The 16,147-nt window shown below is 30.5% G+C and overlaps 1 protein-coding gene across 1 annotated transcript in view; it reads right to left on the bottom strand.

The window, feature by feature from the left end:
- Positions 1-228: 228 nt before the first annotated feature.
- LOC117175113 overlaps positions 229-16,147 on the bottom strand; it is a 28,294-nt gene continuing 12,375 nt past the window's right edge. Inside the window, exon 3 of the mRNA XM_033364683.1 lies at positions 229-305. Within this exon, the coding sequence (XP_033220574.1) occupies positions 287-305 (19 nt within the window). The 3' untranslated portion in view covers positions 229-286. The remainder of the gene's footprint in view (positions 306-16,147) is intronic.

The raw sequence follows: 16,147 nt of genomic DNA, 5'->3' as shown, positions 1-16,147 counted from the left end.
TGCATGATATCCCCCTCCCGAAATATTCTCCTGGCTACCGCCTTGCCCTCAAAACAGGGGAAACTTATACACTGACAGGTATGTCCGTATGCTTACCTTTTATTTATCTTCAATGAAAAAGAAGAGTATGACGAATACACTAGTTTATAGTTATTGTGTACATTTACTTCCGCTATATTTTTGTATGCATTTCATCATGCTAAACTTGAAAATCGCATTAACAGGGGGTCCAGCGATTCTTAGGAGCGAAATTTAAGGTCTTTTCCAGGTTTTCCAGGTCGAGAAGTCAAGATTTTCCAGGTCTACTTTTTTTACATCAAATAATTAATTAAACATTTTTTATAGATGTGTTAAATGAGCCTGTTCATTATTTATTGGCCAACAATTGTTAAACAACGAAGTATTATAAATAAACAAATTCAAATATTCTGTGAACATGAGTCATCTTTTAACGCTTTTAAAACTATTGAAACCTTTGTGAAATCTTGGAATTTCTGTGAAATCTTTGAAATCTTTAAAAAAATTTTGTAAATTATTGGAAATCCTTGAAATCTTTATAATACTTGAAATCTCTTTGTAATTTTGTGAAATCTTCTTAAAAAGTTATAAACTATTTGAAATATTTGCGGTAGCTTTCTCTCATCTTAATTTATGATATCTTTTGTGTTCGTTTATATTGAATTAAATTCTTTTAAATTCCTTTATAATATTCTCACATTTGTTGATACCTGTAAAACAGTTTAAGATTTTTTTAATATTTGTGAAATCTTTCGTATTCGTTTGAAATCCTTAAAAATATTTGAAATCGTTTAAAATTTTAAAATCTTTATTAATTTTGTATAAAAACTTTGACATCTTTGTGAAATCTTTCTGAGATCTTTTGTATTAATTGGAAAACATTAAAATATTTTTCATCTATGTAAAATGTTTTAAAATCTATAAAATACGGTTTACTATGACTTTTTTTAAATCTTTAAAATCTTTTGCAAATTTTTTTAATTTTTGGAAAGCTTAGAAACATTTATTAAATCTTTGAAATCTGGTGTACACGCTTTTTTCAAATCTTTGGAATCCTTGCAATCTTTATGAAATGTTCCAAATCTTTGTAAAATATTCTCAACTCTTCTAAAATGCTTTAAACTCTTTTAAAATCGTTTCAAATCTTTGAAATGTTTAAAAAATGGTAAAACATGGTGTAAGAGGTGTTTTCAAAAAATAAGGTGACTTTATGGTTTTCTCAAAAAATATTCATTTATTCCTCAATATTTATGTTGTCCCCTTCAAATTAATCTCCCTCAGATATAATACACTTGTGCCAACGCTTTTTTCAATCATCGAAGCACTTCTGATAATCATTTTGTGGTATAGCCTTGAGTTCTTTCAGCGATGCAATTTTTATCTCCTCAATCGTTGAAAATCGATGTCCTTTCATGAGTCTCTTCAGTTTTGGGAAAAGAAAAAAGTCACTGGGGGCCAAATCCGGTGAATATGGAGGCTGAGGCTTGACTGTGGTGCTTTTTTTGGTCAGAAAATCTTTCACAAGCAACGATGAATGAGCAGGTGCATTATCGTGATGCAAAAGCCACGAATTGTTTTTCCAAAGTTCCGGAAGTTTTTTGCGCTTCGCCTCTCGCAAACAGCGCATAACTTGAAGGTAATACTCATTATTGACCGTACGACCTTGTGGTAAGAATTCCTGATGCCAAACCTTCACATTGAACCGAACTTGACGTGCTTTTTTCGGTCTTGGAGACTCAGGATGCTTCCACTGAGACGATTAGGCTTTAGTTTCGACGTGATAACCATATACCCACGATTCATCCCCAGTTATAACCCTTTTGAGAAAATCAGGATCATTATTGACTTCATTCAACATCTCCTGAGCGATGGTCATGCGATGGATCTTTTGATCAAAATTAAGCAGTTTTGAAACAAGTTTCGCTGACACACGTCTCATGCTCAAAACGTCCGAAAAGATAGCAGGGTATGAGCCAACCGATATGCCAACATCTTCAGCAACTTCTCTAATCGTAATTCGGCGATTTTTCAACACCATTTCTTCCACTGCTTGAACGTTTTCATCTGTTGTTGACGTGCTGGGACGTCCAGGGCGAGGTTCGTCTTCGACATCCTCTCGGCCTTCTTGGAACGGCTTGTACCACTTATACACATTTTTCTTACTATTACAAGATTACGAGATTCAGTCTTACAGTCTTACAGATTACAGTCTATTACAAGATCACGAAGAGAGGCAAAGTTTACAAATTTAGAATTATCTAAATTTAAACTTATACCTTTAGCCTTACACACTGCTGATTCAGTGCCATCTGCAGCGCGGGCTGTATACGCGTAAAATTCTGGTCCGCCTGAAACGAAAGCTCGTATATAGCTACCCTTACCGTGATCTTTTTCAAGCTCATCGGTTAAATCACCCAAGAGAGAGCCTACAGGTGTACTATATTCGCCCGGAGTTCCGCGAGTGATATATATCAGTGATCCCAGATCTGAAACGAGACGTGATCCAATACTATCACAGGTCTATGTCCGTGTGAATATAGTAGGAGACGATGGAAATGACTGGGTTGCGCGTGAAACCCATTTCTCCTCTTCTGAATTTGGAAACTCGAAGGTGCACAATTGCCGATCGGAACACTTCGGCGGTTCTATTTATATCTCTATCTGCTTTGAAAAAAATGAAGAGGTTGAGATTTTAATATTTCCAGATTTCGATGCTGGCGATTCTCATGATTTGAATACTTCGCGCGCCTCTTTATATGCGTATATTTTGAGTTTACGTCCTTTCAAGTATAAAATATAAACTATATAAATATTAATACTATTATATATATATAAATATATACGTATATTATTGTTGATAATATTATAATTATATTATATTATAATAGTCTTATTTATACCTTGATCCGCATTTGAAAGAAATTAAAGAAATTGGCGATCTAGGAATTCATCTCGTTTGGATAAAAACTCAATTATTTAATTAAAAAATTAATTATTTGTTGAAAATGTAACTATTTTGTAAAAGAAGTCCTCTTTTCTATCAAAAGTTCAACTACTTTGTTAAAAATCATGTAGTTTATTAAAAATTCGTCTTTCTTTGTAGAAATTATATTGTTTAATGGAAAATTGATACTTTTTGATTAAAAATTACATTTTTCCGTTGGACTATCAACTGTAAATATTTTTTGGTTGCAGAGTCGTTTTATTGTACATGCAACTATATTGTTTAAAATTAAAATCAGAATTTTTGGGTGAAAAATTCGATTATTCACTTAAAGATGAACTGCTCAGTAAAAAAATTAATTTTTTTCTTATCAAGGATTCATAATTATAGTTGAAAATGCAAATACTTGACTTTCAATTGTGTTAAAAATTCTGCTGTTTTGTAGATAATACTCTTTTTGACTTTAAAATTAAATAATTTCGTTGAAAGTTCATGTATTTTGTTGGAAATTCACCTTGTTTGGTAGAAAATCTTTTTGGTTGAAAATGTATCATTTTTGGTCAAAAATGCAATTGTTTGGTTGAAATATCAACTGTACATCTTCTTGGGTTTAAAATTCGATTATTTCAATAAGAGCTATATTACTTTGTAAAAAAATACGTGTTTTGTAACAAGGCTTTTTAATTATGGTTGAAAATTTAACTATTTGGTTGGAAGTTTAACTCTTTGATTGAGATCTCATATTTTTCGTTTAAAACATTCAACTTTTTGTAGATAATTCGTCCTTTTGACTTTAAAATTAAATAATTTCTTTGAAAATTCATGTATTTTGTTTAAAATTTGTCTTTTTTGTCGATCATTAATTTTCTTGGTCGAAAATTCATCTAATTGCTTGACAATTTAACAACTATGATGAAAATTAATTTTTTCTGTTCAAAATTATTTATCTTTATCTGAAAATATAACTGTTATAGGATTAATTAAAAATTAATCGTATATATTGGTTATGTTGGAAAATCGTTTTTTCTATAGAACATTAATCTTCTTGGTCAAAAATTCACCTTTTCCCTTGAAAATTTAACAATTTTGTTGAAAATTAGTTTTTTTATTGTTCGAATCAATTTTTAATCAGTTTTTACGTGAAAATTGAACTATTTTATTTTTGGTTGAAACTTAATCCTGTAGATTGTATTAGTTAAAACACCAATTATTTGATGGAAAATTAATTATTTGTTTTCGATTATGATTTCTTTTAATTAAAAGAATTTTAAAATAAAGTGTTTTAAATTTAATTTAAGATATTAAAAATCGAAAAATAATTGATTTTACAAGATGATTCTGAATCCGTTCAAAATTAAAGAATTAATAGATATTAGTTTATAAAATTATTTTCAAATATTATTCATGTCTAAAAAAATTTTATCTTCAACCCATTCAATTTGAAATTTTTTAATTAAAAAGTAAAAATTTCGTTAATTATCGGCAATATTTGACCGTTCATTTAAAACAATCCATTACAAACAACTGTTAAAAACTATACAAATTTGAACAGAATGGTTCGAAATAGAAAGCTTTGAATTGTTAAACTTGTAATGAGCTAAATTTTAAGTTTGAAGGCTACAATTTTAAATTTAAAAAAGATTCAAAATTAATCTAAACTTGAAATTATTTCAAATAATTTGAAACACGATGTAGATTTTCTCAGATTTAAACAAAATTAAGCTTTTTGAGAATTGTAAAATATTTAAAAAGAATAACAAAAATTGTCGTGATTGCTAAGAAAATTGAAAATGATTTTTTATTTTGAAAAATTAATTTTAATTGAGTATTTGAAAAAATTTTAGAACATAAAAAAAAAAGAAAAAAAGAATAAAGACGATTTCAATGCGATTTTTTTATTTTGCAGTTTTTTTAAATTTAAGAGAAAAATCTAATTAACAACATATCAATTTTTAACCCAAAAGTTTATTTTTTAACAAAATAAATTAATTTTCTATCAAATAATTGGTGTTTTAACTAATACAATGTACAGGATAAAATTTCAACCAAAAATGGAATAGTTTAATTTTCAAATAAAAACGATTCATTTTTAATCAATCCTAAAATAGTTATATTTCAGATTAAAATAAATCATTTTTAACCGAAACAATAAATTTTCAACAAAGTTGTTAAGTAATACATTTTCAACCAAAAAGATTAAATTGCTACCAAACAAGGTCAATTCCCAACAAAATACATGCACTATAATTATGAATCCTGAATGAGAAAAAATTTAATTTATTTAACTATACTGATGAAAATATGTTTTATGTGTTGTTGGAAATACATTTTTGAAACTGACAACTAATCTATACCATTTTTGGTTTAAAAATCACGTATTTTGTTAAAAATTCGGCTTTCTTTGTAGAAATTTAATTGTTTTATTGAAAATTTATACTTTTTGGTTAAAAATTAAATTTTTCGATTGAAACATCAACTGTAAATATTTTTTGGTTGCAAAGTGGTTTTGTTGTAAATGCAACTATATTGTTAAAAATAATATCATAATTTTTTGGTGGAAAATTGGATTATTCACTTAAATTTGAAGTACTTAGTAATAAAATTAACTTTTTTCTTATTAAGGCATCATAATTCTAGTTGAAAATTCAACTATTTGCCTTCAAATTTACTTTTTTGTTAAAAATTTTACTGTTTTGTAAAAAATGCATCGTTTGAGCATTGAAAGTCAACAATTTGATAGAAAGTTAAACTATTTGGTCGACAATTAAAATGTTGGTTGAAAAATCATATTTTTCAGTTAAAAATTCAGCTTCTTTGTAGATAATACTCTTTTTGACTTCAAAATTAAATAATTTCGTTGAAAGTTCATGTATTTTGTTGGAAATTGACCTTGTTTGGTAGAAATGTAATCTTTTTGGTTGAAAATGTATTATTTAACAAATTTGTTAAAAATTCATTTTTTCGTTTAAAAATTATTTATTTTAATCTGAAAATGTAACTATTATAGGATTGATTAAAAATGTATCGTTTTTATCTGGAAATTGAACTATTCCATTTTTGGTTGAAACTTTATCCTGTACATTGTATTAGTTAAAACACTAACTATTTGATGGAGAATTAATTAATTTTGTTAAAAAGTAAACTTTTGGGTTGAAAATTGATATATTTTGTTAAGTAGATTTTTCTATCAAAATTAAAAAAACTGCAAAATAAAAAAATTGCCTTAAAACCGTCTTGATTCTTTTTTTTTTTTTTTTTTTTTGATTTTCTAAAATCTTTTCAAATACTCACTTAAAATTAAATTTTTAAAATAAAAAATCATTTTCAATTTTCTTAGCAATCACAACAATTTTTGTTATTCTTTTTAAATACTTTACAATTCTCAAAAAGCTTAATTTTGTTTAAATCTGCAAAAATCTACATCGTGTTTCAAATTATTTTAAATAGACGGTCAAATATTGCTGATAATTAACGAAATGATCATTTTTAATAAAAAAAATTCAAATTGAATGGGTTAAAAATAAAATTTTTTAGACTGAAGTAATATTTGAAGACATAATTGAAAATAATTTTATAAACTAATATCTATTAGTTCTTTAATTTTGAAGGGATTCAGAATCATGTTGTAAAATTAATTTTTAATAACTTAAATTAAGTTTAAAACATTTTATTTTAAAATTATTTTAATTAAAATAAAATCATAATCGAAAACAAATAAATTAATTTTCTTTTAAATAAATGATGTTTTAACTAATACAATGTACAGGATAAGATTTCAACCAAAAATAAAATAGTTCAATTTTCAGGTAAGAACTGATTAAAAATTGATTTGAACAAGAAAAAAAAATAATTTTCAACAAAATTGTTAAATTTTCAAGGGAAAAGGTGAATTTTTGACCAAGAAGATTAATGTTCTATAAAAAAAAACGATTTTCCACCTTAACAAATATATACAATTAATTTTTAATTAATGCTATAACAGTTACATTTTTAGATGAAGATAAATAATTTTTAACAAAAAAATTAATTTTCAACATAGTTGTTAAATTGTCAAGCAATCAGATGAATTTTCGACCAAGAAAATTAATGATCTACAACAAAAGACAGATTTTAAACAAAATACATGAATTTTTAAAGAAATTATTTAATTTTATAGTCAAAGGGACGAATTATCTACAAAAAGTTGAATTTTCAAGCGAAAAATATGAGATTTCAATCAAAGATTTAAACTTTCAACCTAATAGTTAAATTTGCAATCATAATTAAAAAGCCTTGTTACAAAAAAACGTATTTTTTTTACCAAGTAATTCAACTCTTAGTGAAATAATCGACTTTTAAACCCAAGAAGATGTACAGTCGATAATTCAACCAAACAATTGCATTTTTGACCAAAAATGATACATTTTCAACCAAAAAGATTTTCTACCAAACAAGGTCAATTTCCAACAAAATACATGAACTTTCAACGAAATTATATAATTTTAAAGTCAAAAAGAGTATTATCTTCAAAACGGCTGAATTTTTAACCCAATTTAAGGGCAAATAGTTGAATTTTCAACCATAATTATGAATCCTTAATAAGAAAAAAATTAATTGTTTTACTGAGTAGTTCAATTTTAAGTGAATAATCGAATTTTCCACCAAAAAATTCTGATTTTAATTTTTAACAATATAGTTGCATTTACAATAAAACGACTTTACAATCAAAAAATATTCAAAGTTGGAACGGAAACATGTAATTTCTAATAAAAAAGTATGAATTTTCCATAAATCAATATAATTTCTACAAATAAAGACGAATTTTTAACAAAATACATGATTTTTAACAAAGTAGTTGAACTTTTAATAGAAAAGAGGAATTTTTTTACAAATTAGTTACATTTTCAACAAAATAATTAATTTTTCAATCAAGTAATTGAGTTTTTATCCAAACGAGATGAATTCAAAAATCGCCAATTTCTTTCATTTCTTTCAAATGCGGATCAAGGTATAAATAAGACTATTATAATATAACATAATTATAATATTATCATCAATAATATACGTATATATTTATATATATAATAGTATTAACATTTATATAATATATATTTTATACTTGAAATAACGTAACCTCAAAATATACACATATAAAGAGGCGCGCGAAGTATTCAAATCATGAGAATCGCCAGCATCGATATCTGGAAATATTAAAATGTCATCCTCTTCGTTTTATTTCAAAGCAGATAGACATATAAATAGAACCGCCGAAGTGTTTCCGACCGGCAATCGTGCACCTTCGAGTTTTCAAATTCAGAAGAGGAGAAATGGGTTGGGCGCGCAATCCAATCATTTCCATCGTCTCCTACTATATTCACACGGACATAGAGCTATGATAGCATTGGACCATGTCTCGTTTCAGATCTGGGATCACTGATATACATACACACGAATCCGTGTCATAATACAAGACTTGTCGGTCTACACGATGAGACAAACTGTGCTTTTCCCGTACCGACCCCTTGCGTAATATACCTACAGGTCATGCGGTGGTCATAGTACTGTCTACAGCCGATCGAGTAGGGGCGCAAGTGACGGACACCTTAATCCCAAAGCAACTTGGGCTGCAAAGGCCCAATTCCAGAGGCCGTGTAGCGATTTCGGCGTGATGTTTCTGGCGAATGAACGTATGCTAATCAGCTTTAATGAATTACTAAAATATAAAATATCATTTTCACGAATCAACCATCTCAATTTTTCAAGTTTTCATGGAATATAATTTTTCCCTGTGTTAAAAAAAACTATTCCTCGGTTTTGCTTTTACGAAAACAAGTAGAAAAAAATTTTAATTTCGATGTTGATCATTATTGGAGGATATTCGCGAGCTTTATTAATTCGCTCAAGTAAACATACGAGTACTTTTGACTGCATGAAAATATATTACTAGAACTTATTAAAATACTATTCATGTTTCTACTTTCTAAAACTAAAATATTAGTCAATTCGTCAATCATATTTGAAATAAAATACTTCAATTTTAAATAAAAAAATGTTTAATAGATTGATCATTTAAACTGGAAAATGCACTCCATCATAAACATACTAATTAATAACTTATGTATAACGCTGAATTCGCGGCTGAGTCGATGCTCCAAACTGAGATTACTGAGGTCATAATCCCACAGCGACTTGGGCTTCTGAGGCCCAAGTCGAGCGGAAGCCTGAACATCCGCGCACGCTGGTAACGCCACCGCCCATCGCTGGGGGTTTTATTAATCCATCTGTTGTGCGCCAACGACGACCTAAGTCCCGGGATCTTAGGTGCACAGTTTGTCTCTCCGTGTAGTTGTGACAAGTAATCGTACAACTTTAAACGGGCTTGTGCTGTCATATACGCTGCGATGACGACGTTTGTATTAGGCAGAGGTGTGACTGCTTCTTCTCTTTATTTCGAACAAAGATATAACGTTTTCTCGTTTGCAGGTACGATATTTCTTACCTCGATTTCTGCGTTCAGTCGCATTCGTAATAATTTTTTCTTTATTCTAACAATATCTGTTTGAGGTAAATTATTTCGCTGACCAAAGTTGCCCCAGAAAAAGTTAAGGCATAATTTTGCCACGGATCGCAAACCAGGATTTTTATTAAATTTATCGCGATCGAGTTTTATCCCTTCAGCCTGTTCGTATTGTCGTAGGTATTCGACTTTTGAAGCTTTATCGATACAATGTGATGGCCATCCACTCGCTTCTTGTTTAATTTTTAAGAATATATTTATATATGCTGCGAAAAGACCACCCTTATGAGTGAACGAATCATATTGAACGATCCTGTATTGCCAGATTTCTGAAATCTCTATTATTTTGTAACCTAGTTCTATGGCTCTTTCTAATTATATAAAAAATTAATTATAAAAATAATAATATTTGTAAAAAATAATATTCGTGATATATTATTTTCAAATAAAAAGGAAGGTAAAACAATTTCGAAACTTTGAAAAATTTAATTCTGAATCAATTTTCAATTTTTAATTCTGAATAAAATTTTTTAAATAAATCTCCAATTTTTTATCAATTTCAAATTTTTAAATAGATTTTTGATTTTTAAATAATTTTTAATTATTGAATGAATTCGAAAATTTTAAATAAATTTTTAATTTTGAAGTAAGTTTTTAATTTTTAAAGTTTCAAATTATTTTGATTCTTAAAATAAAATTTTAATTTTTAAATAAATTTGAAATTTTTAAATTAATTTTTAATCTTTTTAATAAATTTGAAATTTTCAAAATAAATTTGAAAATTTGTAATATTTTTATTTTCAAGTAAATTAAAATTTTTTTAAATTCCAAATAAATTTGTTAATTTTAAAATAAATATTGGAATTTTTTAATAAATATTGGAATTTTTTAATAAATTCGAAATTTTTAAGTAAAATTTTTGAATTTTTCAAATGAATTCGACATTTTTTTAATTAATTTTTAATTTTAAATAAAATTTTCAAACTTTTTAAGAATAAATTTTTAAATAAATAAACAATTTTTTAATAATTCAAAAATTGTTGTAAAAAATATTAAATTTTTTATTATACTTGCGTAACGTAAGACAATTATTAGTCATAATTTATAACACTTGAAAATATTTAAATTTTACTCTAAAACTGATTCAATAAAATATGAATGATTCGCATTCAAATCCACTGCTTTCTCAGAAATACTGAATTCTAAATAAAATAAATTAAAACAACTTGTATTTTTTATCAGAGATTAAAACTAATGAGTATGGTTTAGGGAAAAGCAGCAGTCGAGAAAAGCCACTACGTGCGACGAGCAGGAGACTCCCTCAACATGCCCCACCGAAATCTTTTCCTTAGCCGACAGGTATCTCGAATAATAAACCCCCGAATCATTCTATGCCACTAGCCGATAGAAGAAATTATCGTGTAACTTTTGTAAGTCACCTGGTCACACCTAAAACCAGTTGCACCGAAAGAAAAAGGTTTCATTTAGGCAAAACCCTCAATCAATGCTGCTTCTATATAATTATTATTTTAATCTTTTCAACAGGTATTTAGAACTAAATGGACGCAAGCATGATCTGGTTGACAATGGCATATTCATCCCTTAATGGAGTGTCCAAGTTGCAAAAATCGAAACCATTAGGAAAAATGGATACGTGATTATAGAAGAAAATCCGTACTTTCGGGCTTCGATCTATCGAATCGTGGAAGGAGAAATCGAATTTCCTACTGCAAATCATTCAGATGAAACAATAGTAATACCAACAAGCGAGATCAAATATAATTACATCAGGACTCAGGAACCAAAGGAAAGAATTCAATACTTAACGTCAGAACAGGACTGCAAACGAATTTCGCTACTACGGGAAAATTCTGTATTCTCCCACATCGAAGATGATCTAAGAGTATCGATAGAACAAATTATTGTAAATTATCACGATGTTTTTTTTTGCTTCCAGGAGATCTAGTTCCATGTACAAACTTAGCCACACATCCAATTGTTTTAAAAGACAAAAAGATTATCAACAACAGGTCCTGCAGAACCCCAAAGTGTCACAAATAAATAAATACTGCAATTGAGGAAATGCACACCAAGAAGGTAATAAGGGATTCCTATTTACCGTACAATTCTCCATTATGGATTGTACCAAGAAAAACGGATGCTCAGGTAAGAAAAAGTGGAGAATTGTAATGGTCTTTCGCAAGCTGACCGAAAAGACAGATCAAGATGCGTACCCACTCCTAGTTGTCGATGCAATTTTGGATGTTCTGCGAAAGGCGAAATTCTTTTCAGCCTTTGATCTGACATCCGGAATTCGAACATATGCCATTTGGGTTGAAGAATGCCCCTGCCACCTTCCAAGGCATGATGTTGGATCTACATTACAGGAACATAAAAAAATTTAGTCACCATCTTAGAAAGGCTGAGATAGACTGGACTCAGACTGCAGCCGGATAAATGTGAGTACTTAAGACCCGAACTTGAGCTCTTGGGACATGTTTTCATTAATGATGGAGTTAAACCTAATTCCAAAAAACTCAAGACTGTCACGAATTTCAAGAGACCCAGTGCCGCCACAGAAGTAAAATCCTTTTTAGGACTTGTCGGTTATTACCAGAAGTTTATTAAAGAAATCTTTAATAAACTTCCGGTAATAATAAAACCCCTAATGGAAGTAAACACAAAGCAAAGTAAACTTTACCTGGACACAAGAATGTGAAAAAGTTTTCCAGATCCTGAAAAAGAATAACGTTCCTCTCCCGTCTTACGGTATCCTGACTACAAGAAAGAGTTCACATGAAGTAGGAATGCTTCAAATCAGGGTCTAGATACGGTTTTGTCACAAGACGGACACCCAGTCTATTACATCTCCAGGGTACTTAATAAGGCTGAAGAAAATGACACTACTACTATTTATACAGAGACGTAAGCTCGAGTAATATTTCTATGTGATTGTGTACTGCAAGGTGAAAGATAATAAAGCAGCTGATGCTTTATCCAGAGTGCTACCAATTCGCAATAAAGAAATTGCAAAAGCAAAGAGCCAAACCGCAAAAGAGACAGCCGCACTAAACGCCGAAACAACCGATGAAAGTTGGAGCGGCAGTGAACCTATAGACCTATCTATGAAACCAAATAATTTTTCAGGTTCACACGTCAGCATTGAACCGCCAATTATGAATGCTTAAGATGAAGAACTGAAAATCTTACTTCTAGAGAGATATATTAACTGACAGAAGAATAAAACAGAAAATAATACAATTTAAAACCGAACGTTGAATATAAACTATGAGTAAAACTTTTTTTTCCATCAAATCAAAATACCACCGGAATCATCGCAACAAGATTACAATCTTCTACCTCCCTACGACGAGGTTAAGTAAATAACTCTTCTTTATGAAAAGAGTCAAATGTGCAAAAATCTAAAATTACCGAGAGTACGTTTACACGCATTAGATCCTCTCATAGCTTCTATCGAAAAAGTGAAATTGAAAATAATGATACACTTTCTCGGAAGCGAAAGACTCGAAGAACAATTCCTCTTGTGCGAGAATGCGACCGGAGAGCTAAGTACAGAAGAAAGAGAAGCAATAATAATTCGCAAATGTCATGGGATCACGGCTGCACAATACTTTGGGAAAAATAGATCGATAAAGCGAACAAGAAAATTGGGTACGTGCAATAGCATGGAACAGGATATTATTAACTACGTAAAACGATGCTCAATATGTCAAAGGCAAGAATGAACTCGCGTTAGACCAAAGGCAGAGACAATAATACCCAAAGCGCCTTTGGAGCCCAATAAGAAGATAGCTTTAGATATTTTTGGCCCGTGAAAAAGACGACCTCTGAAAAAGACGACATCTAAGTCAGTTATTACTGAATCATTATACTCACATCATCGCTTCAGCAAAACACATACTTACTGAATAGGGTAGTTATTTTGTCTCGGAACTAATGTTGAATTTTGAAAACCTCTTTAAAATCAAGCGTATAAAAACAAGTGGCTTTCACCCGCAAAGTAACGGCAGTTGGAAAAGAGCACATGCGATAGTAAAAGATCTTATCAAAACTGCAATGGAAGAAAATCAAAATGATTGGGACAAAAATTTGAAGTTATTTAAAAATTTGAAAATTAAAACCATGCGTTATAACACGTCAGTACATGAGGGGACAGGATTTACACCATTTGAATTAACATATAGTTATCCCCCAAACCATTTTGTAAATCGGTGATATGGATTATCGTTAATTTAAGTCAGCTGATTGTTGAAATTCATAACATTGATGCGCTATCGTTCAGTTATTAGGAACATGTATAATTAAAAATTGAATAATTTCGGGAATTAAATTTGTTTAATGTGAGCATTGAATAAATTATTCATTCTGCCTAATAAATCAAGTTGTTTTATCCTCCAAATCGATGAGATTAGCAGAAGGAAAAAAGAAATTAATGACACTAAACAAGGCACTTAATCCATTTCAAGCTACCAGGTACAGAACGTGAATCTTCAATCCTTTTTCGTATATTTTTTTATCGCATGTGTACGTTTATTCGATTTATAACACAGCCACACAGAAAAAGTGTGCGAATTTGGTAACAAGACACGCGTATTCCTATGGATTTTGGGGCGCTAAATGCAAATTCGGTATCAAAAATCACCCATCACGTCATGGTTGAGGCATAACCTCAAAAAATTACGAAAAATCATGCACTGAGGCAAATAAATTTCAAAATAATGCCAGTGATGCAAATTTTCACTTCAAAAACACGTCGACATGTATATTTTCCCAGTAGAAAATGTGTGCTACATCGAATGGGTCAACTCGAGCCTAACCAAGAAATAAATCTAACCTAGCCTAGCCTAGCCTAACCTAACCTCACGAAACACAATTAAACTGATTGTGTTGTCCCGTTGTGTTTGCGGTACCGTTTCATTCAGCTTCGGTTTAACCTACATAGAGGTTTAACCTATCCTAACCTAACAAAACCTGACCTAACCTAACCGATTACGCTGAAAACTCTTTTCTTGCGTACTTTCATATTTTGACATTAATAGCAGTAAATGTCTGGAGTTTCGTAACCGCTTGTTGCTATCATTATTCGCCTGTGTCTGTAAACAGGGCACCTTTACGTGGTGACGGTGGGCAACGGATCCACATTGGCTGAGTCCCTGGGTAAACGGCGTTCATGCTGTCATGGCAGGCACAGGTAAAAAGTATATTACGATGCAGGGAAAACCCCCAGTATCGGCGTCTGGATCACTTAGTTGGTGTAGAGTCTCATGCTACAAGGAAAAAAACCGCGAGCATTTCTCAATCGCATACCTGCAAGAATAGCTCAGATTCATTCTGTTACATATACAGTAAATATGAAGTGAGCAGTTTGCGAAAATCAATCGAAGAGGAAATGAAAAGTCTTTACGAAAAGTGTTTTGACCGTAAATTGCTGCACCAAGAAACAAAATGGGTTCCTCACGTCATTTGCAATTCCTGCAGTACCGCAAGTACTCTACACCAACCACATGGAAAAAAACCCGTTATTGCGAAGGACTGCTACTTTTGCATGAATTCCGTCAAAGGGTTCAACGCCAAAAATAAAAATAACATTTCGTACATTAATGTGTGCACAGTCACAAGAACAATGGAAATCAATAAAAATGCACGCCAGACTTATTTAAGCGCTTCAGAAGGTGATAGAATGGAAGTTGAAAGTCAACGTCATGGAGACGGTAGTGAAACCAGTGATCAAACAGAAAATAGTTCTGATGATTCCGATGAAAATGACGAAAACGATGACGAATATGGCGTATATAAAATGAAATTGAAGGTTCCAATATTAGTGTCGCAACTAGAACTGAATGATTTTATTAGAGATCTTGGATTACCGAAAGACTGCGCTGAATTTGCCACTTCATTTCTAAAAAGAAGAAATCTTCTAGAGCCAAAGACAAAAGTTTCATTCTATCGCGACAGGTACAAAGAATTCAGAAATTTTTTCGTTAAAGACGAAGAGACGTCTTTAGTGTAATGCACTGACGTTAACGGACTAATAAACCACTTGAAGAAAAATATGTATAGAGACGAAGAATGGCGACTTTTCATTGATTCGTCAAAACGCAGCATTAAGGCTGTTTTACTGCATAACACGAATACTTACGCTCCTATCCCTATAGCTCACTCAACGGTCATCAAAGAAGAATATAACAATGTTAAAATGCTTCTTGAAAAAGTTAATTACACGAATCACAAATGGCAAATATGTGGTGATCTCAAAATCATAACAATGATATTAGGCCAATAATCGGGTTTCACGAGAGAGCCATGCTTTATATGCCTGTGGAATAGCAGAGATCGAGCCAATCATTACAGCAAAAAACATTGGCCCTTAAGAAATTCATTCAAACCTGGTTCTCATAATAACATTAACCAAAGTCTCGTTGATCCAGAAAAAATTTTACTGCCACCCCTCCACATAAAGCTTGGGCTCATGAAGAAATTTGTCAAGGCGTTAGAGAAAGATGGACAATGCTATAAGTATATATCCCTTAAATTCCCTAATGTTTCAAACGCTAAATTGAAAGATAGAGTCTTTGATGGACCATAGATTCGAATATTGACAAGAGATACTAATTTCGTGAGCCACATGACGAAAATTGAAATGGACGCTTGGGAAAGTTTTAAAGCAG

This window comes from Belonocnema kinseyi, chromosome 6 (genome assembly GCF_010883055.1).
Source record: "Belonocnema kinseyi isolate 2016_QV_RU_SX_M_011 chromosome 6, B_treatae_v1, whole genome shotgun sequence".
In the NCBI taxonomy this organism is placed as follows: Eukaryota; Metazoa; Arthropoda; class Insecta; order Hymenoptera; family Cynipidae; genus Belonocnema; species Belonocnema kinseyi.
The sequence above is the reverse complement of the archived record's forward strand: the minus strand, read 5'-3'. Positions and strand labels throughout refer to the sequence as shown.